We start from the raw sequence: 26,980 nt of genomic DNA, 5'->3' as shown, positions 1-26,980 counted from the left end.
CTCAAAAGAATTAAAACTTCTTTGGGCCAATGATGAAAAATAAAGGTTGACAGCGAGCCAATGGGAGTCCAGCATGGTGAGCCAATGGGAGAGCAATTATATCATGCCAAATTCAAAATAAAATGCAGGATACAGGTATCGTATCAACATTTTGGGGATGTTTCATTTTTTTGAGATTTTGCGTTCCGTAACTTGAATTTCTTTCATATTATGAGAACATTTTCTCAGAAGAAAGAAATGGCTTTGGAAGGCAAAGGTCAGATAATAAGATGTCGAGTCCATCTGTCCCCTTTGGCCTCTCCCAGAACGCTGATGTCTGTGTGCCAGTCCTTCCATTTAACCCTCAGAAAATTAACATCGTTGTGGTCTTATAGACGGACTAACAACTTCGCTGTTCAGCAGTTGCCATTTTGTAATTCACAAACTGCTTCTTTCTAAAAGTCGTGTTTCCATGCAGAGCTGCCTTCTCCTCTTTATTACGTATATTCCTTTTATCTAAATGGGATCTTAAGAGCCCATCACTTTAATCTCCTCTGAATTCATCCATTTCCATTTCATTCTACGTGGAAAAAAAACATTTACACCTCACTTTTTTCTATCTGCATATTATATATTCATTCCTTCCCTGCAGCCTAGCCATCATTCACAGCCGCAGTGATTCTTACAAAAGGTGGCCTCCTGACATTCAGGAGGGGGTGAGTTCCAATTTCCCAAAGAATCCACATCTTGAAAATTGCAGCTGTATCACACCAACAATCTGCCTATTGCATGCTGACAAGCCCATATCTAACACTCCAACAAACGAACCCCACTGAACAGCGCAAAGATGAAGGGATGCAGATATGGATGGTGATTGCACCCAACACAGTTTTATCAAGGGAATGGAGGACACTGCCAAGCCGTTGTAAAGCTCCAGATTCTCCTATTTTATGTCCTGCACCCCGATATGCAGTAACAAGGTCATATTTTCTAAGGCCTTCTAAGACTCTGGATAAGTTAAAATGTTAAGATTATAATCATTTGTTGAAATGTATGAGTGTTAAGGTACGTAGTAGGGAAAGTTGCACCATAAATCATTTTACCATTTCAAGAGGATTTATCAATGATCGGTCAAATACAGAATTCTACTGTATTCATGGCTGTATATGGGAAAAATTGCCAATTGCATAGGCTATTGTTTAATCACTCAAACTTTGCATATTTTTTTTGTCACGTTGGAATTGCGCAGACAGGACTTTAATAATAGTCCTCTAAGATGAATCTGTTCCACATTGACAGAGACAGTAGTTGGAATATTCAATCAGACTCCTTTGGAGTAATTTAAAACCTGATAATATTTTCTAAATGAAAGGGATTTAATTAACCTAGCAGTCCATTCCGAAATCAGTCAAGGTCGTTGCTTGATTGGCATAGTACTTGAGATGTTCTAATTTAACCTGAGGCATACATTACCTTTCCTAGTTTGTATGGAACCGGTGGAAAATAGATCACTCCATCTTCTCGGCTCATTTTCTCATGAATCTAATTTAGTATTTTAGAGGTGAAAGGGAGGGAAAATGAGGCTGAAAAAGACAGTTTACTTGTGGCTGAGTTCCCTCCTTAGTTTCAAATATCCGTTTTCGAAAAACCGCCATCTTTGTAAGAACCCTTAAACTGTTCCCAAAAATCTTCACGAATAAGCAACATTACCTCATTTGCATATATCATATAAGAACATATTTTGTCGCAGGCAGTGACATTTCCACATCCATTATTGTCGTCCAAATGCAGATGCATTAAATGGAATAGTATTCAGAAATCTTCACTTTTTAAAAAATTACTTTGCAAAGCAGTAATTTGCATGTGGATGACAGGCCAAATCATAGAACAAAAATATCTGTGTTCAATATAAATACACATCAAATGTGCACAATGCCCGGAGCGTGTGGGGTGTGGATGCACCTGTTGTTGGGGGAGATTAGGGAGGGTGAAACAGAAAGGTAAGATGATGCGCAGATTTGAAATATAGTATTTAAGTGTCAGATTTTCTCTGCCAGCACATCTGTTTCAAGCAGCGGGTCACTAAATTTGCCTGACTTTGACCAAGTTGGCTTTTCTGTTACAATTGCTTGAGGTCAATAGTCCGAGATTCAACTCCTAATATTTATCTCTAATTTAGCAGCTGTGCTAATAATAATGAGATATGAAATATACACAATGCATTCCCCTCATCTTGCATCACCCGTTCATGGGTAAAACCTTCTAACACGTCTAAGAGCATCTGTGAAGAAAACATCTAGTAAATATGCTTTCTTCCTTTCAATGTTGCTTTTTAATAAACAAAGATCTAACAATAGTTTTTGGGGGTGTGATTTATTTTTTAAAGCATGGACTTTCTCAGCTCCCTGTTGTTTGAAAGAGCCTTGCCTACAGCAAACCCAGCAAGACCACTACAGTTATCCTCCAAACAGGCTCTGTAATGACCACTTAGCACTCCAAACGCACTCAAGTACCACCACTGCAAGCAGTAAAAATAAAAAGAATTTCACACACATTTTCAAAGTTAATTTAAATTGATTCATGGATTTCTTGTTCGAGTGGCCTCCCTTTTTTAATGGCATTTTCTTTTAATGATCTTCATTACTTGGATGTAAACAGTGTGTCATAATCCTACAGCTAGGAAATATGACTGCATTCAGTTTCACAGGTAATAACTAAATTAACCTGTGGAAAAGTCAAATTGTTGACATTTTTTAATGATCATCTGTTTGGGAAAGAACTTGTGAGTGGGTAACAGGTCGGCCTCACAGTTCTGGCATTCTGGGTTCGAACCCAGGTCGGTCCTCGTCCAACAAAGAGGATATTGATTGTTTTGGGATGTTATGTTTGCCTCCAACTGCGAGTGTAAAAGAAAAGAAAATCATTGTGAATGAAGTTGTGGATTTTTTTTATACAAAAAAGCAGGATTTTGGACAACACAAGGTGAGCCAAAGGACAGAACTTTACACAATACTCTTTCTAATCTCTTGCTTTTAGTGTTGAGGCTTATCAACCTCTAAAAATGATGAAGTTTTAAAAATCACTGTTTAAATTTTCTCAAATTATATGACATATCAAATGAATGTTCCGTGGTATTTATGGGTTTGAGGATATGGCGTAACACAATTTCCAGATGTGCTACATTTGCTAACGGCATGTTTTGATATTGTAGCCCAACTTTCTGTTGCATCGTGTAAGCTTGTCAAACATGATTCAGTATCGCTATGACTTGTAGATAAATAAAGCACATTAGTTTACTATAAAATGGCATCGCTCTTATCAAAGGACTTTACCTCTGCTTGGATGATTTTATCAGTGCAGATACATGGTGAGTTACATTTTTGGAAGGCCAATGATTGCCTATTTGTCTTGCTACCCAATTAGCCATTAATAATCCCTTCACTGCACAATTATAATTCTGAAGTACCCCGAGGATATAGCCCAAGGCCCATTTTGTTATATTCAATTTGTCAAGCTCTGGTTGCATAATGGGGAAAATAGTTCTATTTTGGCTGGTCTGTGTGACTCAAATGTGCATAACATTGCACTGATGGTGGTGGCTATCGTATTTAAAGAAAGCCGACAGGTAATTAGTTATTTACTCACATTAAAATTAATATTAGCTGCCACAATCAACCAATGTTTCTGTGATCAGAAGCCATACTGATACAGCCTGTGTGATGTTTTTCTTCTAAAATTTGGCATTTTACATCAATCCACTTTGTAATTAGTATATATCCTTAAGATTCACATGACATTTTGTTGCTCTCTGTAAGACGTAAATGGAGGAATTACCGAAACGAAATTGAAGTTGTGTTTTGATCTGACTGAGATATGAAAGCAGAGTTTTGTGGGGAAGATGATGACTTTTCTATGGCCTTTTATTCTGTAAACTTGGGTTTTATCACTGCACCAAAGAAGCTCTTTGCAGCTCCACTGCACATTCGTTTAAGTTAGTGAGGTAAAAACAATTCCACAAGTTAGCAGTTAAATACCTTGGTTAACAGCTCATTAAACAGTTTGCAAAATTAAAAACGTGGTGGATTATCACCAAACCAAGAAATGCGTATCATGGGACGAGATGAAAACTAGTAATTTGCAGGCCATATAATTACATTACTGGGGTATAAAAAAATACACGATTTTATACTAAACCACAAAGCTCAACCTGCACTTTGTATTGTTGCTGAAGCACCTGGACAAATGTGTAGCCAGGAGCCCTCCAAAAATGACAATATATCTTTTAAAAATATCATTAATTTCTTAAATATTGTAATTTCATATCTCAAAGGGTGTATACATCTAAACAAATAATAGTTTTGCTAGGCCTATACACGGGTAGTATACACCATCACCCTATTTCTCTTTTTGTTAGTTTCCATAAAACAGCCCCTGGCGGTTTAGACCTTTTTATGATAAAATGTTTGTTTTATGTTTAAAGTCCTAAATGGTGAATTGACAGCAACAGAAGTGAGACATTCATTTGTCAATAGTGTTAGCTATTTAGCCACTGACAAAGTGAGATGATGTTCAATTTCTCTCAATGCTTTTCACTTGTAACAACAGTGCAAGAGGAACAAAACGAGCTATAAGAAGTCCAGGGCTCAAGGTCACAATCTCCCGGAATAGGCAATCGCCTTGCTCCACTAAAATGAGGGCCGCCACTGCACCCAGATAGTTATTTTTTGTCAAGAATTCAATATCAGCGAACCAGATCTGTACCAGCATAGATCTTTACTGTCATCAAAGTTTTATGTGCTCAATTGATGCTGTTGAGTACATCAAGTATGGGTAGGAGTTGACATAGCCTGCAATCGAAATCCACCTCAAACAACCATACCAAAAGAGATCCTGGCATGTTTCTAAGCAACACTAAAAAGCTCAAGTCCACACATTTCCTAAGATTTGAGGAATATAGCTCCTGTATTTGTACACCTCAGTCACTTTGGATCCTTGAGAGGTTCCTACGTTTTCCACCTACAGCTTTAATGGTGCCCCATGGAGCTTCATGCCTCCAATCCAAGTGGGATCAATCTTTTTTTGGGGGTGGAGGTGTTTAACTCAGTGGCTGCCATTGACGGTTTTGGGGAGGGTTTTTGTGATGTGAGAAGTTAGTCCGCTAAACGCAGAAATTAAAACAGCTCCGCCTCTGTGGAGCCCAATTGCATGTGTATTAAAAATTGCCTCACGAACAAACATTCAATCATTTAGTTTTTCTTAATGAACTTTACAAGCTCTTTTGTATGATTATCTTTTGTGTGTGTTTTCTCAAAGAGGCCAAAAGGCATGAATGGAAAATCAACGTCTCTTGACATCTCCTCAAAAGCACTTAGCATTCAATTGCTTAATGACCTTGATGTCATTTCCATGGTGCTCACAACTGCTCAGGGCATTTTAGGCGGATATGCAAAATTAATCTGGATTAGATTTGTTTTGCAATTTGACTTGTTGACAGCATCCACCAACATGTATACGTGATCATTTGTTTTTCCCAGCCAGTTACTAAAACAGTGCATATTTCCCTTTTGCAGGTATTTTACAAACATTTTATCTACAAAAATCTGGTGGGACATATTTATTTCCATTTATGTGCTCCTCAAGGAATCTGTATGGAATTCTTTGTATTCAGCTCAGTGATCACAGTGATTTGGAGCTGTGTTGCATTCTACTGTGAGCAATTTGCCTCCGTTTAATCTATCGAATATATCAAAGTTCCACACTTGTACATTAAATGATGTGGTGGTAATCTCATTTTATGGCACAATTGCGGCTTGCACAGGAGTTTGAAGTAACCCATTGTGGCATTGTTTTGTAAGGTCTTTGGCAATTAGATGTGACATGCAGGACCTCCAGTGCACTCAGGCATACACAAACAAAAGCACCTGATGCTAACATGTGCAGTTCCTCTGCTAAAGGTCACATGCAAAAATGTTAAAACTAACACATGTAAAAGATAGTAATCACATGGGGGTGGAGGATATGAGACACTTAAACTAGTTATTGCTTGAATAACACAATTATTTTGCAGTCGGATGGAAGATTTTTGAATGGGTTGCCTGGAAGCCTGTCAGAGAATGTCAAACCATTTATGGCAAAGTCTGCATAGATGGTAATGTGACATTTAAGACAAACACAGCTGGATGTCTTGGCCTTCACATTTTATACGCGCTGTCCCACTTATGCAAAAAATGCCGTAACGAAATGTGTGCATTCACAAGCTCAAACTACATATTTTTAGAACGTCATTGCAAATATGATTGATACATAATCATACTTTTGCAAATGAACAAAATGTTGGGGGTGCTAGGTGAAGCCTCAGATCATCGTCAAAGTTCCATATTTCAATTTCAAGAGCTGGAATGTTTAGTTTTTAAAAAAATGCTTAAGAACAGAGAAAATGGAGACACATTTTCAAATATGAACAAAACTCAATATGCTAAACTTAAAAAAAACCTATCAATCATGTGTATATACAAAATAATTAGGTTCCATTAATTGGTGCAATGCTCACATTGATGGTTCTTTTCTTGTTCAAGTGACAAATATTTTTAATAAGGATTAACAGTGTTTCCTTTTATTGTTTATCCTAATTTGCAGGGGAACCATGGATAATGATTGAGTTGCAACAATATTGTCAATGGCGTCTTTATGGTTGTGTAGCAACACAGATTAGAATACATCATTGTCATGCTGGACGCGATGAGATGTACTGTAGTGAGGTGGCAGCTATAAATTATTAATAATTGTCGTTGTGCTTTCAAGGCATATGCGAATAATGCCATAATAGATCAGCTTTAATTGTTATGTTTACTCTGTGCCATGCACAGGCTTGTAAAAAGCTCAACGGAAAGCCTGTTCTCACAAGGATTTAGCGAGATCTTACACAAAATCTAGCTTTGTTACAAATATAAGTATTGAGGCTACAGAAAGCAGAAAAAAATAGTGCAATGTAAAAAAACCAAAGTAATTATTTTCTGCAAAAAATGACCTGAAAGTCATCCACTATAAATATAGTTCAGGTGACTTGCTGGAATACTTTTTTTCGATCATTTTCAAAGCTGCTTATCCTCACGATGGTCATGGGGGTGCTGGAGCAGCAAACTATGGGCAGGAGGTGGGTTACACCCTGAATCGGTTGCCAGCTAATTGCAGATACTTGGAAGTTATTGTTACATAAAATGATCTACTAGAAAAATCATATATTTTAATTGGATATTTGGTTGTGATCATAATAATTTATTCACTGTTGTAATTGGCTTGCAATGAGTTGAGAATTAAAGCGTGCCACGCTAGGCGCCAAGTTACCACAACCCTAATGAAGGGGGAAAAAGGAAATCAAATACACAGAATGGATTCTGTCAATAGCCAGGAAAAGGGGCAAGGAAAACAATTATATGCCTATTGGACTCTTTATATTCGGCTGTTTAATAAAGCCTTCCTGACTTTGAAGTGGGAGGCTCGGTTATTTAATCAGCCCTCTCTTCTGCTTCACCATTGTTACATGAGGATGCAATTTGATTTTCCCTTTTGACCTCTATTCACCTCAAAGAAAACTAAAAATAAACAAAAAGTGTAGAGTTGAACATTTGCATAAGACATCTTTTCTGTCATGTTAAAATAAGCTGTCTACTTCTTATATTCCGGTTGACGATGCATCTATCATGACAAAATAATATAATTACCCCCAGTTAATTTTAAACATTTTAACAGCTATCCTAATGGATGAAGTGTAACGAGAGGCTAATTTGAATATTTTCCAACAAGGCTTTGTTCAAACCTATTTTAAGTTTGCTCTTGTCAAAAATGTCAGCTGCAAACTTTTTTCTTTATCCTGATATACATTGGTGTCAAACTATTTTTGTACAGAAAAAAAGGTCAGCCATAAGTGAGGGTTATTTTCAGCACTGCTGTGGTCCACAAGTGCACACAGACAGCTGTGACACACTACAATGACATTGTCACTAAATCTTAGTTGCTTCCCTCGAGCTGTTTAAGACTAAGAGGTCCACTCAAAATGAATTTCGGAGGATATGATGGATTATCGCTGCTTCAACTCAACTGCTTGAGTTCAATGTTTGGACTTTTCTGGAACCTGTGACCATTTTAACAAACACATTCCCATTCACATTACATAGGGAGAATCTGCTATTTTTTTCAAACAATCAGACAGTCAACATTCAATACATTATTGACCGTGTGCAAAATGTCCTGTCTGATCTACCAATAAACGGTGCAAAAGTAGGGTGTCAAAAAAGATTATCGGAATATAACAAAGACAATGCCTCGCTGTCAAACAAGAGACTCCAAGAAAAATGTAAAAGTTGCAGCCTCAGAATAATTTGCTTATGATCAATCGAAGTGTGGGTGTATTTTCCACCCATTCAACAATAGAGTGTTCCATCTTTAGATAAACAGGCTCATCACGCCTGTACAGGATCCCATTGTGGTGACATTCAAGGAACCACGTCCCATTTACTTCATGCCCACTCATAATGTAGACATTGCTAGCCACAGCATTTGCTTGATCTGTTCCATCTAATGAAAATCAATGCAAGGGAATATATTTCTGCCTTTTCAAGAATAAATACATATGTAAGGGAAGCTTCTTCAAAATGTTACTGTCAGATCAATAGCACAGTATAGACCTAAAATATTTTACATCTTGAAATCGTATTCTTCCAACTGTCCGCATAACATGCAAATAACTTAGTGTTCTCACTAAACCTTATTTCATGTAATGATCAATGCTGTCTTATCTTTCACTTTTTTTTACATTTATTCCCAAAATAAACCAGTGATGTTAAAATAACAAGAAAGTAAGAAGAAAAGTATTCCGGTGGCTAGTAAGTAGGCTCACTAAGAAAGCAGAAAGACTCAAGTGGTAGCGATTAAAGTTAAAGAATGAGATGAGTGAGGCGCGACTTTAAGAGACTTCTTTAAGTTACACCTTCTCATTTGTCATTAAAGTTAATTGAGTGTTCAAAGACTGTTTTATTCTTTGATCATATTATTAAAGTTGGCTAACTTCTGATTATACCGTTTGACTTTGACCTTTAATAATTAATGAAGTTAATACGTCTCATAAAATATTGCCTGTAGTTAACAATGTTAACAATAAAGCTTTGGTAATCTTGTATTGAACCATCCACTGCATGTGTGTACAGATGGCTAGCTGTAGTAGAATATGCTTTATGGCTTGATTTCCACCTTGAAAAAAAACCATGCTGACAAGATCATGTTTTATTTGCATTATCATTTTCTGTAAAATCAGATTAAAGTTAATGCCGATGTATCTCTGTTGGTACAAACATTATCAGTGATCTTGCACATATTTCACTGACAATATGCTGTACATTCTAACAACAGCAGGGAATAACCCAAAGGCATTGAAAAAAGATCAGCTCAGCGTGGGCCGGAAGACAAAATGCTTTCATGACACCTGCTGGTATCGTGTTCTACTAACCAGACTCCTTTCCTGCATCTCTCCATCAACCCAGCAGTAAGTACATTGAAAGAGCACACAGGCACTACATTTATCAGAGCTCACCAAGAACTGGATGCATTTCTCACTCCACACCCGCTGACCCATCTTGAGACTGAAATAAACTGCAGGGAGGCCGCGAGAAAATGTCACACAGGATAACATGAAGCTGGCTATAAACTGGGGTGGAATACTTTGGCACATTTTTCTGTGTCCTTGTGCTTTTTTATGACTATACAAATCAGGTTGATTATTTAAGAATAGAAAAAAGCGATGGGTGGCAACATTTTGATAACGGAATCGAATATGTTCTTTATTTACATGTAAAGTAAAGGAATATTCAAATGAAGATATTTTGAAAATATACTTTAACAGTTACACAATTTATTAAGCCATTTTTAAGTGTTTTCAGCTGAATGTTTTTGGGTCTTTATTCTGTTGAATGTACCGTAATATATGGTTAAGGCCTTGTAAAGTATTTGTACCCTGTACAGGGTGAAAACATCTTTTTTTTTAAACCCTAACCCTGTAAATTGAATGGAATGGAATAGAATTGAATCCTTTTATTGTCCTTATACAAGTATAGTGAGATTTTAAGCTTCACCACAAAGTGCACAAATAACAACAACAAACAGAAAAAATAAATAATCCATAAATAATAACAATCAATATTGAACAGCTGCTTCAATGATATCTTGTCCCATTAATTCTTCTTTTCACCATCTTCACGTTCTTAACCAAAATGTGTACTTTGGTCCTGAAATTACCATGTTCTGAACAGCTTGAGTTCTGCAGGACTGACCAAATACAACAAGCATGATGACACCAACATGGCAGCTGAAACAAAGCTGAAGATCTGGCTTTCAGCACCGCTTACATTTTGAACACCAAATCAAGATCCACGAAAGGACTCCAGTGTTTCGCAAAAAGAATTGGAGGCAAATCCTACGCCCTACTTGGGAAAAATATGGGCTACTCATCTTTTATATGCAACAACCAGAGAACATACCTGACCAAATGCAACATATCGAGTGAGGAATGTGTCCAAAAAACTCAATCTTCTTACATTTCAGATGAAGATTAAGTTGAATTAGGGAACATTCATATGACCAATTATGAAGGTGTACATTTGAAGGGATGCCTGAAACTGTAAGCTGCCTCCTCGGAGAAAGGATCATAAAATCATCATCACGGACCTATCCCCACAACTCTCAATACGCTGGGCTGGTAGCCATTGAAATGAGGAGAGGGTATGTTACAGACACCCATTACATGACGTCCTGTCTCAAACAGGGGAAATTTGCACACAAAGACTAAGAAGTCAAAGCAACATTTTGGAATTTCAGAGTTGGCAAACAAACTGCTCATCTGCTCACTTCTGTAGGCCAATAACACAATACACTGAAAAAAGGGAATGTCCTTAATTTAAGGAGCGATAGTGTCAGTTCTGAGGTTGTGGGTTCAAATTTTCTCCGGGTACTCCGGTTTCCTCACATATTCCACAAACATGCCGGTTAGGCTGATTGAACACTCCAAATTGCCTCTAGGTATGAATGTGAGCGTAAATGGTTGCCCGTCTCCTTGTGCCCTGCGATTGACTGGCCACATGTTCAGGGTGTGCCCCGCCTGGGGCCGGAGTTGGGTGGGATAGGCTCCAGCACCCCGCGCTGCCCTTGTGAGGATAAGCAGCTCAGAAAACGCATAAGTGAAGTGTCATGAGCAAATGAAAATTGCTATAAAGGTAAAAAAAAGAAGAAACATTGCTATTCAATCAACCTAGCAATATTTTAGACTAGTTTAGGGTTACTTTGTGTGCGTTCGTGTGCGTTTGTGTGTACATATGTGTACGTGTGTGTGCGCGCGCCTCCTGTGTGTGGCATTGATGACCACACAGAGTTCAACATGTCAAACGCTTTTCCTCCTTTGTAGAGAATGTTTGTCTTTCCGGGTTAGTCAACAGGACGTGCTGTGACCCTGGAGACAAGACGCGCAACGCTCATTCCACGCTCGTCCATTTCCACGGAAGCCCCTCTTATCCTCGTCCCACTCTCACTAGACGCCACCAGTGTGCGCGTCGTCCTCGGAGAGCGCACATCGTCGTCCCCCCCTCATCCGCTCCTTAAAATATTCCATCAAACATGGATGCAGCCTTCTAGCAGACACCATTTGGGAGCAAAATCGGGTCTTGGTTGGAAGTTTGTTCTGCCTCTGCAAGTTCTCCGAGCGCCAGGATGCTGCAGCCACGCGTCATGCTCATCATGTGCCTGGTCTCCACGGCGGCGTGCAACACGTTCATGTCCACCGAGGACCCCGCTGACACGGGGGCCAAGTCGGACGGCTACTGCAGTCGCATCCTGCGGGCTCAGAGCGCCCGGAGGGACGGCAACAGCGAGTTCAGGCTTCGCGTGGAAGGAGAGCCCGAGAGCTATCAGCCAGGGAGCACCTACAGAGGTGAGTAAGCGGTTACAATATTACTAATAACTCATAACTCATACTTATATCATGCACGGTTATGCGTGGCAAGTTGCTTTAATAACATCAATTTATATATCCGATTTATTGATGTCTCTTACTCATGTAATTGAGCCTAAAAGAGCAAAACAAACAGAGAGGAACAAAGCACGTCATATAAATTGGACATTATATTGGTTAAGAAAGTATTAAAAGTTAAATGATTGAACACTCAATTTGATTGGGGTATTGATGGTCATTGTTATCATTTTTTGATTTTTTTTTCTCCCCCCACAAAAAATGAACACACGTTTCGGAGATATGGTAAATAACTTGATATGGCAAAAATTATAGCAGACTTGCGTATTCTAGTGCCTTGCTCAAGAGCGCCTGTGTACTGACGACCTTTCTTAAGCAGTTTTAAATTCCATGTTTGTGATGCAATAATGTATGCCCATTTGACCCTAACTTTCACCCAATTTTTTAATCCTCAAAATGAAATTGTACACATCCCATGTTTTCACTCAAGAAATATGCTTATTTTCGTTCCATTAGTTTTTCTGTTGTCCTCAATTTCCATTTCACAATGTTTATTCAGTAATTGTCATTGACAGCGATAGGCGTCCAACCTATTTGAACTTGGAGGGCGGATAGTTAGGACGGTCAAAAACATTGAAAAATATTGACGTATCAATACTAAAATGTCTTTTATGGATCCCAATTTGAATGCAAAAATACTCAGCCCATCTGGTTTCAACTGCTGTATTTTTTCTTCTTCAAAAATGTGTTGTCACAGGGGAAAAATGATTTTGTAGTATTTGTAATGGAGGACATTTTTATCCTTTATCTTGTTAATTTAAAAAAGATTTTTAAAAAAGCTGAAAATGTTAGTATTGTGGCAACATTCCTGGGTGTGAACGTTAATATTTCAGTCCCATTGACAGCGATAAATGTTCCATCAATTTAAGCGAAGAGGGTCTGGCAGCCAACCCTGTTCAAATGGGTGGGATGTACATATATTGCTGTAAATGGCAGCAGACATCAAAATATATTAACTGCCAAATCAACCACAAAGCTAAAATGCAACAAATATATTAAATGTAGTCTAAAGGGAAGGGATTGAGCCATGTTGGTTCATTTGTCCTTTTGAAGGTTTCATATTTTAAACTCATTTTTCCAAGCCGCTTATCCTTCTGAGGGTCGTGCGGGTGCTGGAGCCGATCTCAGCCAACTACTGGCAGTAAGCAGGTTTGCACCGTGAACTGGTTGCCAGCCGATCACAGGGCAGGCACAGAGTTACAAACAACCATTCACACACACACACTCATATTTATGGACAATTTCAACCTAATATTTTTGACATGTGGGAGGAAACATGGTACATTTTGAACTTTTCATTAAATGTACTGGGTGATTGTTTTTGTTTATTTGATTTTGTTTTCATCTTTATATCTATACATTCCGTGTAAAGCCTCATCTTTGAAGTCTAAAACTTACTGTAATGCAACTCTTCATCTTCCGGGAAAGATAAGAACGTTGGATTATGTTCAGACAGTTGTGGAATTTCAATAAATCTTTATCTCAATTTCTTGACAACTAATGCATTCTGCTGCTGTGGTTTACCCCCATTCAGTGACTCTGTTTGCAACCAACCCCTCTTACTTCAGAGGCTTTACCCTCATTGCCTTGAGGGAGGGCGCTCAAGGAGACAAGGAGGAGGACTATATTGGACATTTCCAGGTAAGCTAAAGTAGTCAGAAGCATTCCCATTAGGATAGATACTTAAATATTTCGAACTTGTCTAACAAGATGATTTTTTCACATGGTTCTTCACATCTATGCTGTTGTCATGGCTCTGTTAACATGAGGAACCCATAGTGGTACTCTTGCGTATGGTATATTGTACACTCAAAGGAAGTGGCGCAGTGTGAAGCCCAATTAACTTTTTATAGAAGTACACATCCAGCCTAAGGAGATGGGGTAAGAAAAAAAAGTGTGGCGCTGAAAGAGACAGCGGGGTGCCATTACACAGACCTCACGATGGAAAAGGGACAGAACAAATCTTTGTAGTTCTAATGCAGTGGAAGCAGCATAATATTGGTTGATGGTCTGAGAAATTATGGTTTTGGAATGTGCCCTAGCGACTTTTAACATTTTCTGGCTTCATTATTCAGTTCAACACTTACACGGATAAAATGTATATCACTCTCAATATGCTTCATTAAGTAGAGTTGTACGCATTCATGAAATGTAAGCGTTAGTCAAACATTTATGCTCAGAGTTTTGAATGACAGCAAATGGAGGGTGATGTAATGCACCAGTGAAACCCTTAATGGTAATCTTTAGAAAGTCTGGTCAATCTAATGGAGTGGCCAGTGAGTGTGGAGCATGAATCATTTCCAGGAATTTGAAAAGATAGAACACATGGAACTGCTTTTAAGTAAATCAAAGCTGCCAGTGTCTTTGTAATCTCAGTTGAGAACATAATTTGAAACAACCGCATGTTTGTGCACTGAGCATGAAATCATTATTTTGTTAGTTTGGACAGATTTAGCAATTTACTCCTAAATTCCTTTGTTTGATTTATTCAATCTGCAGGCTGTTTTGCTGTGTACAGTGACCACATATACCACAAGTTACCCTACTTTGTGGTGGCACTCGCTGTGAACTTAGCCCTTAGAATATTTCGAGATATACAAAGTTGAATATTCTTTTTTTTCTTTCGCGTAATCCGCACGACAGGCAGCTGGCATTCTCTCTATTCTCTTTCATCCCAGGCTGGAATTTGTTGTTTGACATGAGAGGATGCTAAAGCGGCATACTGTAGTCAGCTTCTGCATTGATGGGCACAGAGGACAAGGCGGTGGCTCAAAGGGGGACAAAATACATTTTGATTGCAAGCATTATAAAAAGATGTGATGAGTCAGTGAGTTTCTAAAACTGTGTTTCAATTAACACGTTGGCTTTTTCAATCGTTCTGCAGTATTCCATTCTATACCATACTTCCTCCTGGTGGTAAAGTCACACACACAACAAAAATAATTGCAGTGTATCATTGATGATGCACAAACTGATTTATCATTTTTAACTACACTTTTTTTTTTAAAATTTATTTCCTTCTGGCGAGAATGGATAACAGATGCTAAAACGCAAAGAAAGATTATTTTAGAGTGTGCAACATGTTATGATTTGTCAAAGTGCCAAATTCAGGACATGTGCAGGGTTCTGCTTAGGAGTCCTAAATTCTTTGACTTACCCTGGGCATTGGCATCCCACGCTCTGCCACTGCAGCGAAGCGTCTTGACTGATTTGTCTTCTTACTGACATCATGTAAATGGTAAAAATAAACTGCTGTCAAGAGTACAATTCAGTTTATTCCTCTATTGTCTCTACCTTACTTAATCTTTTGGGTTTTAGGCATTTTGTGAACCCCACGCACATCTTCCACCACAGCAAACACATTTAATTCCTACATTCTTGTTTTCTTTTATGAGCAAGCAGGATTTCAGACTAGGAGAAAACGCTTATTTGACGCACAGGTCTTTGGACATCTGAGTATGCCCCATTGGGTCAACGTCTCAGAACAGATCCTGAATTTATCCAAGCCTCAGCTGCCACTATGTGTGTTATAGGGGCTAAACCTGTGGGCGGTTTCTCACGGGACAATACTCGTGAAATGTGGTGGTGGGGGTGGTGATGTCAGGCGGCATGTGTGTGTGTGTGCAGAGTTTGCCAACATTTCCTCGTGAGGATTTAGCTCCAAATGGGATGATGTGACATTCACATAATGGAATGTACTTAAAGCCAAACTTGCCACTGCCACAAGCTCATTGTACCAAATTTCCCCGATTGAACTGTTCCATTATCTGCTTCTATAACATCTGGCAGGAAGGAGGTTGTAAAAAAACAAAAGGGTCAAAGGTCACTGTCTAGCAATTGGTTGCTTCTTCTTGTGTAGATTTCATTTAAGTGATACCCATGAGGCTTCTCTGATTTTAACATGTGGTGGCATCTAGTCAGATTGCCCAAGGATTCCGGTCCGAAAGAATAGATCTATCTGAGGTTTGTACTCTCACAGACCAATCGCCCCACCACTCTGCACAGTTTAAACAAAGAGGTTTGTGCTGAAAAAAAGCAGCACCTCACTGCAATAAAGTGATTACACCTTTAAGACACTATTTTCATTGGTTCGAATAAAAACCTGCATCCACTGCAGCCCCCGAGGACCAGTTTGGACACCCTTGCTCTAGTGTTTACACGAAAAGATTGCACACACCCCAAAGGCAGGAGCCTCACCTTGTTTAAAAAGAGAATTTTGCAACTTAGGTAGTTCTTATAGTTTTTCACCATGGATAAGTTAGGAGCATAGCAAGGAAAATATGAAGTGTTTGAAGTGAATGCTTTAGTGGAAGACACAAATGTCATCAAAAAAAGTTTGTTCAATTACTGTCAATATCTGTATGTGATAAATCCATGTATTTGATATTCTCCTCTCAAAACGATCGAAATTTATTTGGCTCTAAATACACTAGATCTTCAGGTTCTATTAGTAAACAGTGCAACATTAGCCAACAGCGAGGACAGACAAAATATGTCAAGTGTACTTCCTATAGTGTGGTATGTCCTTGTATAGTCAATTTTCTCTGACATCGAGACACAGATTCACATTCATATATGAGTCCATATACACGAACGCCAATACTTTTTTTTAACCTTTCAAAAATGTATTTCTCACTGTGGTTTGAACAGCATGTCCTCACAAGTCCACTACACATGCACAATCGCAAACACACACACACACTAAACCTTGCACCATCCATTTTCCAGGGGGAATCACTTATAACGTGAACTGACAAAGAAAGTTCCCTGCGGACAGCTTCATGGTGGGAGGAAGATCTTGCTCTTAGAGAGTCCTGATGTGCCTCTTCTAAAATAAATGCCTTTTTTATTTTGCCTGCACTTACCAATGGCTATTACGCTTTTCTCATATTCTATGTTATGAATAAGGCACTGATCAATTGCTCACACTGTACCTTGTTTAAATAACGCCCTGTCAATAGTGTGATGATTGAAAATGTCAGAATTGTCTTTTTCGATCAATGTCACTGATCGCTGCAATTCAATTTACTTTAAACCATTTTTCTAGTAAAATCTATTTCAGCAACAGACAAGAAAAACATGTCAGTGCTAATTGACATCCACACTATCATTGGTACAAGATTACCTCATACTGGATTGCACTGGAATTTTGAAAAGTATGAAAATGAAATGAATTCAGCAACCAGCCACACTGATTTTAATAACTAAAATGTAATTGTAACATTTGTGGAATGACAAGCATGATAGAAGACTGATGGGTAACTGCAAGCATTTATCTCGAGTGGTTACATGCATACATCGGTTGACCAAGTTTCACCTCTGAATGGGAGAAATAAAAGTTTTTTCAAGTTAATTAAAGCAATATTTAATGAAGACAGAGCACCCATAAGTTAATATCACAGTTGAATAACTCCAATGGCAGTTATCTTTCATCACATTTTGATAAATGGCTGGAAGTAAATGTAGATTCCATCATTTCACACACGTTGTTTCTACAGATAATCGATGAAGAGGAAACCCAGTATATGATCAACTGCCCATTTGCAGTGACTGAGGGGACCCCTCGTCGACGGACCAGCATCCAGGTTTTTTGGACGGCACCCCCTAGTGGCTCTGGATGTGTTTTTCTCAAGTACGTTTACATAAACATTGAAATATTTCATGATCTAGTACAGGGGTGGCCAAGTCTGGTCCACGAGAGCCCCTATCCGGTCTGTTTTCTATATCTCCTTCCACCAACACACCTGAATCAAATAATCTGGATTGGTGTCAAGATTCTGGACAGCTTGCTGATGAGTTGATCATTTGATTCAGGTGTGGTGGGTGAAGGAGGGACATATTGAAAACAGACTGGATAGGGGCTCTCGAGGACTGGACCTTGCCACCCCTGATCTAGTAGGTGACCCATATATACTATATACTGCAGTATGTACCGTATTATGTTCTTGTTGGGCTTGTTTATAGGTCTGTCAAATTACAGTACATTATCATCTAAAATGCGTAAATGGTCAGACATCGAGGACATTGTTGCTTTTGGTGAGGTTCTTAAGTTTAATAAACTAGGTGGGAAAATACTGCTTTTAGTATTTTGGAATCCGCTGATTTGGGCAGTATAAATGTAAATAAACTTGAGTTAATTTGACTTGATGCAATTTTGGGTTATTAAGATTTTCTGATGTGTGTAATCTTGTGCAATTTTCCTCTGTTGTAATAATGTGGAGCACTTTATTTCTCTCTTGTGCCAAGTTATCATTATATGACATGATGTGCTGTTATTCCTTTCACAAGAGGACATTCAGGTCATTGTCCTGAAAATGGATACCAGATTTTGATTGCTACTCATTTCAAGTTACGCCATGTTACAGTGCTTCTGTTGACCTTGGAGGCAAGCGGTAATATTTAATTTCAAAATCTATTTCACAAATGAACGTTTTTTTAAACAAAAGTGAGGTTTGTAGAATGGACTTTATGCAACCATTCCGTTCAGTTCAGATCGCAGGCGGTAGTTTTCTAGCCCTAAGAATAACCCGTTTTTTGAGGAATTAATATTCACCTGTTTAATTCACAGCCTAAACCTTTAGAAACCCAGAAGAATAGCAATAATAAAAACAACTATTGACATCTGTTTTTTCCTAATATCACTTCACATCTTTTTCCTTCTACCTTCAATGTAGTTCTTTATTCAATATCACAAACACTCATGCACAAAATAATGAATGCTTTGAACACATTTCAAGACTGGATAATAATTCTTCTTGCTACACCATAATTTCAACGTAATTTTTATATTTTCCAATGTCATATTCATTTACACTTGGCCTCGCCAGCTATTCATTAACCTGTATTAGATTTTCAATTGACGGATACCGATAAAGACCTCTGTTGGTTGCCTTTGGGCCTACTCAGAAAAAAACGTATTTATGTTTACCTGATGACTTTTGTTAATCAGCAACCATGGGTAAATATTGCCAAATTTTGAAAGATAAGTCACAGTTGAAAAGCATTTCTCGACAGATCAACTAATCCCATAATTATTTTTAGGTAGGCATTTCTTACCACAGAATGATGGGCTTCTTTTTGGCTGCAGAATGTTTCTTTATCCATCCATTTTGAATACTGCTCATCCTGGTCATTATACTTGGTCACTGCAGATAAAGCACCCTTTACGGTTGCCAAGCAATCCACAAAGCGGTTACCTTACATCAAATAGACTAAAGTCAGTTATGTTAACCACTACACTACTAATGGCTGTTTCAAAATCAATAGTGATTATATTCTCAGTTTTCGTTTCATATCTTCTTTTTAGACTTTGTCATAGTTCATTTCTCACTAAGGACTTCAAGAGTGCAACCAAAAAGGTTGAACTCAAAATGAAGACAAAATAGGAGAGCCCTGACATTGGGGAGGGCAAGAGAGAGAGCGTGAAAAGCTTACCGTTCAAAAGCCATTCCTCCGGAAATCATGATTACAGGCTGGCAGTGGATATTTATCACGGCTTCTTCTCTTACCTGGAGATGTCAAAATGAAGGTTGTTGTGTGCCTCTGGGCTGCAACAGAACAAAAGTTTTAATAAAGTTGTATTGATCGAAGAAGAGCGACACATGTAACATCACAACAAGAGCAGGTTTTTTTTTTCTTTCTGGAGGGGCAGTTCATATAGTACATAATAATACAGTACAAAATACAGGTTTGAATGAAAGCTAATCCTCTACAAATATTTTCATGTAAAAATAAATTAATTGAAGATAATCGCCATCAAAATAAAACAAGATCATGCTGTGAACATTTGTGTACCACCTAGCCATAGTATGTAATGGAATTTGATAGTTTTAGTCGAATCTATCAATTACACTACTAAAATTTGTTAAAAAAAACAAGAACACGTGTTCTGTAATAGCAATGTACAGGCTGAAAACAGTGACAAAGAGAGCTCATCCCCTCTATTCGATAACTCGTAATTTACAGCAGAAATAATCTGTAATTAATTAATCATCTAATCAATAGATAATGGCCCATGCTACCTACTCGATCGATTCCCAAATTACAGAGTATAGGACTTCAAAGTAAGTGTCCACATGAAGAAGAACAACTATTTGAATTTCAAGTTGACCAGCCTTCAGCTTGTAAAAATATAACCAGTAGGTGCAAATGTTGCAGTTACATTTGGATAGCTAAAGTGGTAGAAAAACTGTGCTTTCAAAAAAGACGCTCATTTGTACATCTCAATGCAAAGTCATTAAATTTGGTTACATGCGTTCTTGAAATTAGAAGTTGTCTATGTTTGTTAAAAGTGACTCACATTTTGCCCCTCCCTTGTGGTTTAGTGCAGTATAATTGATGGGCAGTTGCTTTCTGTCAGATGGAAACATTGAGGACTGTGGTTTTGTTGGACTTAAGGTCTGTTCATGATGACAGGGTCGAATTGAGATGCTTATTCTTGTCCTAGGTCCTGAGCAATAACATTTTAGGCTATTTAGCATCCACTTTTAGTGCTGTGTTCATTGTCAAAGGTAATGCTACAATGCATCTTTTGCAATTGTCATCTATCAAACTGTAGATAGTAATGGGAGATTTGTTCAAGATTGTATATGGCGCATGTCTGGCCTCTATTCATCTTTTATTGTGGTGGTGAAAAAAATCTTTTGAATCAGAGGGAAGCATTCATGTACAAAAAAAAACTAGAATAGTTTGAGTGGAGAGCTCTCAACATTTTCCGATCATGCATGCAGTGTGGTGGTACTAAAGATTGACCTGGTCTCCACCTTTTCACTAGGGGTCTGTTTGATTATGCTGTCAAAACTTAAAGGTTTAATTATTTATTTTTTTTAAATGCTGGTTCTTAACTAAAGCTTTTTTGTACTGCACAATAATTGGCATAATTGCTTTCTCTGCTGTTCACTACCTAATCTTAAACTTACTGCTTAATACAAATGCCTAAAGTGAAACTGTACTACTGTTGAAACTAGGTTTTATTCATCTTGGTCCTAAAGCCAACATAAGTCATATCCAAGTACGGCAGTCACTTGCGAAGTTTCCACCATCAATTTTCTCTCCATTTGTATAGGTGGGAGGCAATTTATTCCTCATCTTCCTCTGGTGTGAGATATGCGGCTTCGTGTGTCGCACTTTGATGGCGGTTTCAGTGATGCACTATATCAGTGAACGTTCCGCCACATCCATGTGTCAAACTCTACCACTTTCAAATCCCGGTAGAACAGTGGGGCTCCATTATCATGTTTTTTTTAGGAGTTTTTGTTTTGCTCATTTGCGTATGCACTGTTCTCATGGCATTGTCTCAAAGATGACAAAAATTGAAAATGAATTCACATGTACTTTGATTGAAGCAGAGCAAAAGGAGAATTTAATTTGTCTTCCTCACATCTTCTTAGCTCCTAAATGGAAAGAGGTTTTGGCAGAAAACTATCATTTTAACTCTATTTCTTACTTGCTCCCTTGCCCTAACACACACGTGAATACACACTCATATATGCATTCCTTCAAATCAATGCACTTTAGGGGTGATTGGGATCGGTTGCGCTGTGGACCTACCGAAGTAAGATAGAATTTAAATTGGATGTTAAGTAAGCATTACTCCACTTGATTGTCTGGCCAGCCCAGAAAAACTGGTGTGGGTGCAGCAATGTGTGTGACTCTCAATGAGATATATAAAATTGTGCTGGGTTTGGTTTAAGGTGGGAACAATTAGAGAAGTGCTGATAACATTGCTTTCCTTCAACCCTTCTCTTTAATGAGAAGGAGCATGATGGAGCTCTTTTGGCTGGAAATCCCTTTTTGTCACATATGAATGAACCATAATAGTAGGGTTACCTTCAAAATCTAATTGAATCAATTCAAAAGAAAATAATCCAACTGTACTGTGCGATTTTGCATCATCAATTTCAAACCGCCATCTCAGTTGGTATCACATTGCCTAATAGCTATTTGCAATACTATATCTAACGTGACATATAAATCTCATGTGCTTAATTGCAAACCTAAGTATGTTGAATGGTTGGATGCATGTTTGAATATGTGAGTCAGGGGTGGTGATGCCTCCAAGGAGGGATTACAATTAATGTGCAATATCAGTGTGCCATGTCTGTAAGGGAAGGGTGTTATTTACATAAAATCCAATATCTTCTTGGCTTAATGGAGGAATATTTAACTTACAGCAGTGTTTCAGAGTCAATATTAGCAAGATCCATCATTACCGCTTTGCTCATCTTCTTGATGTAGATAACTGAATGCCAAATAGAAAATGTACGTACATGAGTTGTTCATTGGATCACACAAGGAATCATTCATTCTTCATCTTCCGGACCGCACATTCTCGTAAGGGTTGAGGGGGTTGCCGGAGCATATCCCAGATGACTTTGGTCGAAAGGCAGACTACATCCCATACTGGTCGCCAGTCAGCCGTAAGGCACATGGAGAGACAGACGACCATTCACACTCACAATCATTCTGCCACCAGCGGGAATCGAGACCGCGTGCGCCTGCTCCACACCCAAGTCATGCGAGTGAACCACTCCACCATCAGGTGGCCACAGTAGGAATGCAATACTAAATTAAGAAAGATCAGCATTTGGCAATACTATATAATTGACCATGCATTTCTTATTTTCTGCATTGTATTTGTGTATGACTTTGAACGGCATACAGTTAAGTTTAGTTTGATACTGCACAATAATTGGTATGCGACCAGTCCATCTGGACTGTCAAGCCTCTCCATTCACATTCACACACAGCATTGTTTCGGTTCATCACCATGGAAACACCCAAGCAGCCATCACTGTCTGAAGGGCTTGCGTTAGAATGTTGGATGCCAGGGGTTTGGTCTCTGAAAAGGTTTGTTTGAGACTGATTTACATGTCAAGACCCCAACAATTAGAGCAACAAGTATCTTTGACAGCTCAATTTGCACAAGGTCCAGACTTCAATATCAGAGTGCCGTACTCTGAAACCCCATACGTACTACAGTGCGTTTTGGGGTCAGAGCAAATTTGAAGAAGCATTTTATTTGACCCCATACAGTGCGTCCTTAACACTCCGACATTAATCAGGTGGACTACTTTAAATTCAATGTAAAGTTTAATACACTATAAAACAAAAGTTCTGAATTGACAGTTGCTCTTAACTTGGTCATATTTCCGATTTTGTGTTTCTGTCCCACTAAGGGGGTGATATACATAGGTCCTACTCAGATAAAACTATTTTGCATTCAAAACAGGGAACATCTTGATCTGAATCATGCTGATTCAACTTCATTATAAAAATAGGTTGCAGTTTCATTTTAGCTGACCTGAGTACAGATTGGTGTGGTTATAAACATTTAACCATGCACATACAGTTGAAATACAGTACGTTAAAAAATTACAGAATGTCTGTTGCGTGGCTTCAATCCAATATGCTTTCATTACTTTTTATACCCATTTCTTTCAAATTTCAGGCAAAAAAAATATCAGGAAATATTTAATAATGAATTAATACTACAATTCCTGTGTTTGTACTTGGTGAATGAAGCCTCTGGCACACTTGTCACTGTCCTTACCTCTTGTGCCTGTGTAGGGCAAGCATTGTGCAGAAGAAGATCATCTATTTCCAGGATGAAGGCTCCCTCACTAAGAAAATGTGTGAGAAAGGTAGGATTCCCTGCCAGTTTTTGGATGCTTCCATCCACCTGCAGGGATTCACTTTGGTTCCACATTACATTCCTGCTTCATTTTGCTTCGGATGGTGTTCAACTCAGCTGCTGAGTGGCAGCATGAATGAATATAACAAGCTTTGACCCCCTGAATATTATGACATTGAAAGAGACATTAAAAAAAGAAATGACTCTTTTCTCCTGCCCCCTTTTGGCAATCGACTGGCTCCCCACTTATACTCTCTCAAACACCTCATATAACAGCCTCGCTGTGTGCCTGTGTCTGTCAATCTCTCTCACTAATGGTTACCAAAATCCCTCATTTGTGTGCAGAATCTCTATATGGAGATACTACAGATAAACCCCTTCTTGACTGCTGTGCCTGTGGAACAGCTAAGTACAGAGTCACCTTCTTTGGGAACTGGTCAGAGAAGATTCACCCCAAAGACTACCCACGTAAGCAAGAATAAACCTGCTCTATTTCATGTCGCTTGTTTTATCATACTTTTCACCTTGATCGTCAGTCTACTCTGGAAGTGCAGGCTTGACATTCTGTGAGATGGTGTGTGCATGTAACCTTGTGGCTCGCTATCTGGATGTGAATGTATTCAGGGATTACCGTGCCTCCCTCTTGTTAAAATTCCTACCAAGTGGATCAATATACTGTTGAGAGATGGGGAAGATAAAACCCTAAACTCGAAGGGGAGCCCTAATTTAACAGCTAACAGAGTCTAGTTGGTATGGAACATATTCTCACTATTAATTTATGTATTTGGTTCAGCCATTCAAATGGATAAAATGTGAACAGTGAGTAATTTGATCTGCACCCCATGTATTGATACAGCAGAAAGTAACTGATTTCCTTCTCTGATGCAGTACAACAATTTCAAAAAGATATTTTCAGTCCAATTTTATCCAAACATTTTAATTCCTCTCAACTTATTTTCTTCGTCTTCAGTTTTTTTTCTTTACACCTGACCATGTTTCTGCTTTCATATCCTAGTAAGGTATTTACTTATGCTAATTAATGATGCATTGCGATGTAGATTTTTCCAAATGTATTTGTTATTTTACTTCATAAAATAAATTCTGTAAATATATATTGTGAATGGGTGGTTTCAATGGTCTAAAAATGTCCTTTTTCTTCAGGTCGTGCTAATCACTGGTCAGCCATCATCGGGGCCTCTCACTCAAGGAACTATATGTTGTGGGAATACGGAGGCTTGGCCAGTGATGGGGTCAGACAGGTAGCTGAGCTGGGCTCACCAGTCAAAATGGAAGAGGAAATAAGACAAAAGGTACCTTTTCTTGCGGTTTCTTTTTGTTTGAAATAGGCAGTACTAACCCAAAGAGGGGAAAAGTCTTTGCTGAATACTTTTTTGCTTATTCCCAAAAGTGTAGAAGGAACTTATATTCTTGCAAATCAGCTGCTCACTGATGAAATTAATGATTGGACTCCTCAAACTTGAGATATAACAAGGACCGATAGATTTTTCACTGATGAGGCTCACATAGTTCTTTCATGGTCGAGTTCAGCACACATTTATATAGTAATTTCCAATTCTTGTATCCTGTCCTCTCTTGGCCTCATGTCTTTTTATTATCTCCATAAATAGCACGTTATGTTCTTTCTCCTTTCCCTGCTCTGCGGCTGTCTCTCCCACCCAGTCCTGAAATAGCTGGCACTGGTAAAGCAGATGGTCCTGCAGAGGACTTATTGTTGGCTAATATTCAAGATCGGAACGCACAGCCTGATAATGGGAGCGCAGTATGAGCAATAGTTTTTTGCCATTGGTGCCCTTTGGCTGCTCCTACTTTTCTTCCAATAGTGAAAAGTTAGTGATTAGGTGCAATATTTAAGTGAGCATTGTGTTGCTTGGGTTTGACAGTCTCTGGCTTATGTTGTTGTACAAAATAAAAAGCATTGATAGAAAACATAGATGACCTTTCTTTGGCTTGTGGCTTGTGGAGCTACATGGAAATGTGGCACATAGCTAGAATGCTGGAACATGTTTATGATTCTATCTTGATTATTTCCAATTCAACAAAATGCCTTAAACCCTACAGACTATTTTTTTATTCTTCTTTAATGATGAGATGTGGACAAAATATTTTTTTGTTTTGGGTTGTGAAAGGAGTCTTTTGTCTGTACATAGGAATGAAACAAGAACGTTAATTAGAGGCCATTTTCTCGTCAGTGAATTTGTTAAATTTACAAACCCTAATTTCAAAGTCATTGGGAAGCAGAATACAATATTTAACCTTTATTTAATTGAATCCTCTACCAAGACATGCTAATTAATTTTCAAACTGATAAACTTTATTGTGTTTGGAGAACAATAATTATCTTTGGCTGGAACACCCTTTTTGCTGAATGGCTTTCTGTGTTTTGATTTTGCAAGTCCAATTCTTCACTTTATATGACACTGATCATAACGTTTAGTAGAATGGAGCAAAATGTAAAAAAATGAGCTGGATGTAATCTTTCAGGAAAAGTCTCCAAAATGTATTTATAGTCCAAAAATTATGGTACACATGATTATGCTAATTTTACCCAAACTCATAAAACACAGTCTGTCCATTGTAAATCTCTGAATTAGAGCATTTCAAGGAGGATTCTTCATTTTAAAGGTTCATATTCTTAGCGTATGCTGACACAAACTAAAATCTGATTGGATTTGGTATCAGGTGGACCATCTTGGTTGGTGGGGTGGGGATTTTTCTAGAGGTATGGTGGCGATGAATTGAAATTCATAGCCATGCTCCACTGAAGCCATGGATCCCATGGATCAGTGTGTTCATTTGCAGACATGCAAACTGTGCTGGTACACTGACACACACAGACCCACACACAAACACCTCTATGATTACACAAAATACCACTCGCACTCGCACTCATATCAATTTCGGAGAGCCAAGATTCTCATACCTCAGAGGATTTTGACTTTATTTTACAACCAATTTTCACATTATTGCTGGGAGGCAGTTGTTGGACTTATTCAGCTGGCCTTGACTATGGCCACTCTTATACATATATCGAATACTTTAGGCTATGGCCTGAATTACTGTCCTGATTAAATACAAATTAGACAATCGGTATGGTATCCTGATTTTATATTGTACCCCACAGTAGACATATATTTTAAAAGCACAAGAAGTCTATTTCTAACGGTATATGCCTGGCTCATTCATGTAAGACCCATACTCTAATCTGATGGCCTGGTCATAAACATAAAATTGCATCCCAGAACCCTCTTAAACATTGCCTACCCATCACATTCTCTGTA

At 38.3% G+C, this 26,980-nt stretch overlaps 1 protein-coding gene across 1 annotated transcript in view; it reads left to right on the top strand.

Moving 5' to 3' along the window:
- The first annotated feature begins 11,415 nt into the window (after positions 1 to 11,415).
- spon1a (spondin 1a) overlaps positions 11,416 to 26,980 on the top strand; it is a 39,822-nt gene continuing 24,257 nt past the window's right edge. The window contains exons 1-6 of the mRNA XM_077594481.1: positions 11,416 to 11,950; positions 13,584 to 13,690; positions 17,548 to 17,681; positions 23,618 to 23,691; positions 24,027 to 24,149; positions 24,843 to 24,991. Coding sequence (XP_077450607.1) covers positions 11,731 to 11,950; positions 13,584 to 13,690; positions 17,548 to 17,681; positions 23,618 to 23,691; positions 24,027 to 24,149; positions 24,843 to 24,991 — 807 coding nt within the window. The 5' untranslated portion in view covers positions 11,416 to 11,730. The remainder of the gene's footprint in view (positions 11,951 to 13,583; positions 13,691 to 17,547; positions 17,682 to 23,617; positions 23,692 to 24,026; positions 24,150 to 24,842; positions 24,992 to 26,980) is intronic.

This window comes from Stigmatopora argus, chromosome 2 (genome assembly GCF_051989625.1).
Source record: "Stigmatopora argus isolate UIUO_Sarg chromosome 2, RoL_Sarg_1.0, whole genome shotgun sequence".
Classification (NCBI taxonomy): domain Eukaryota; kingdom Metazoa; phylum Chordata; class Actinopteri; order Syngnathiformes; family Syngnathidae; genus Stigmatopora; species Stigmatopora argus.
This window is presented reverse-complemented; position numbering and strand designations above follow the sequence as displayed.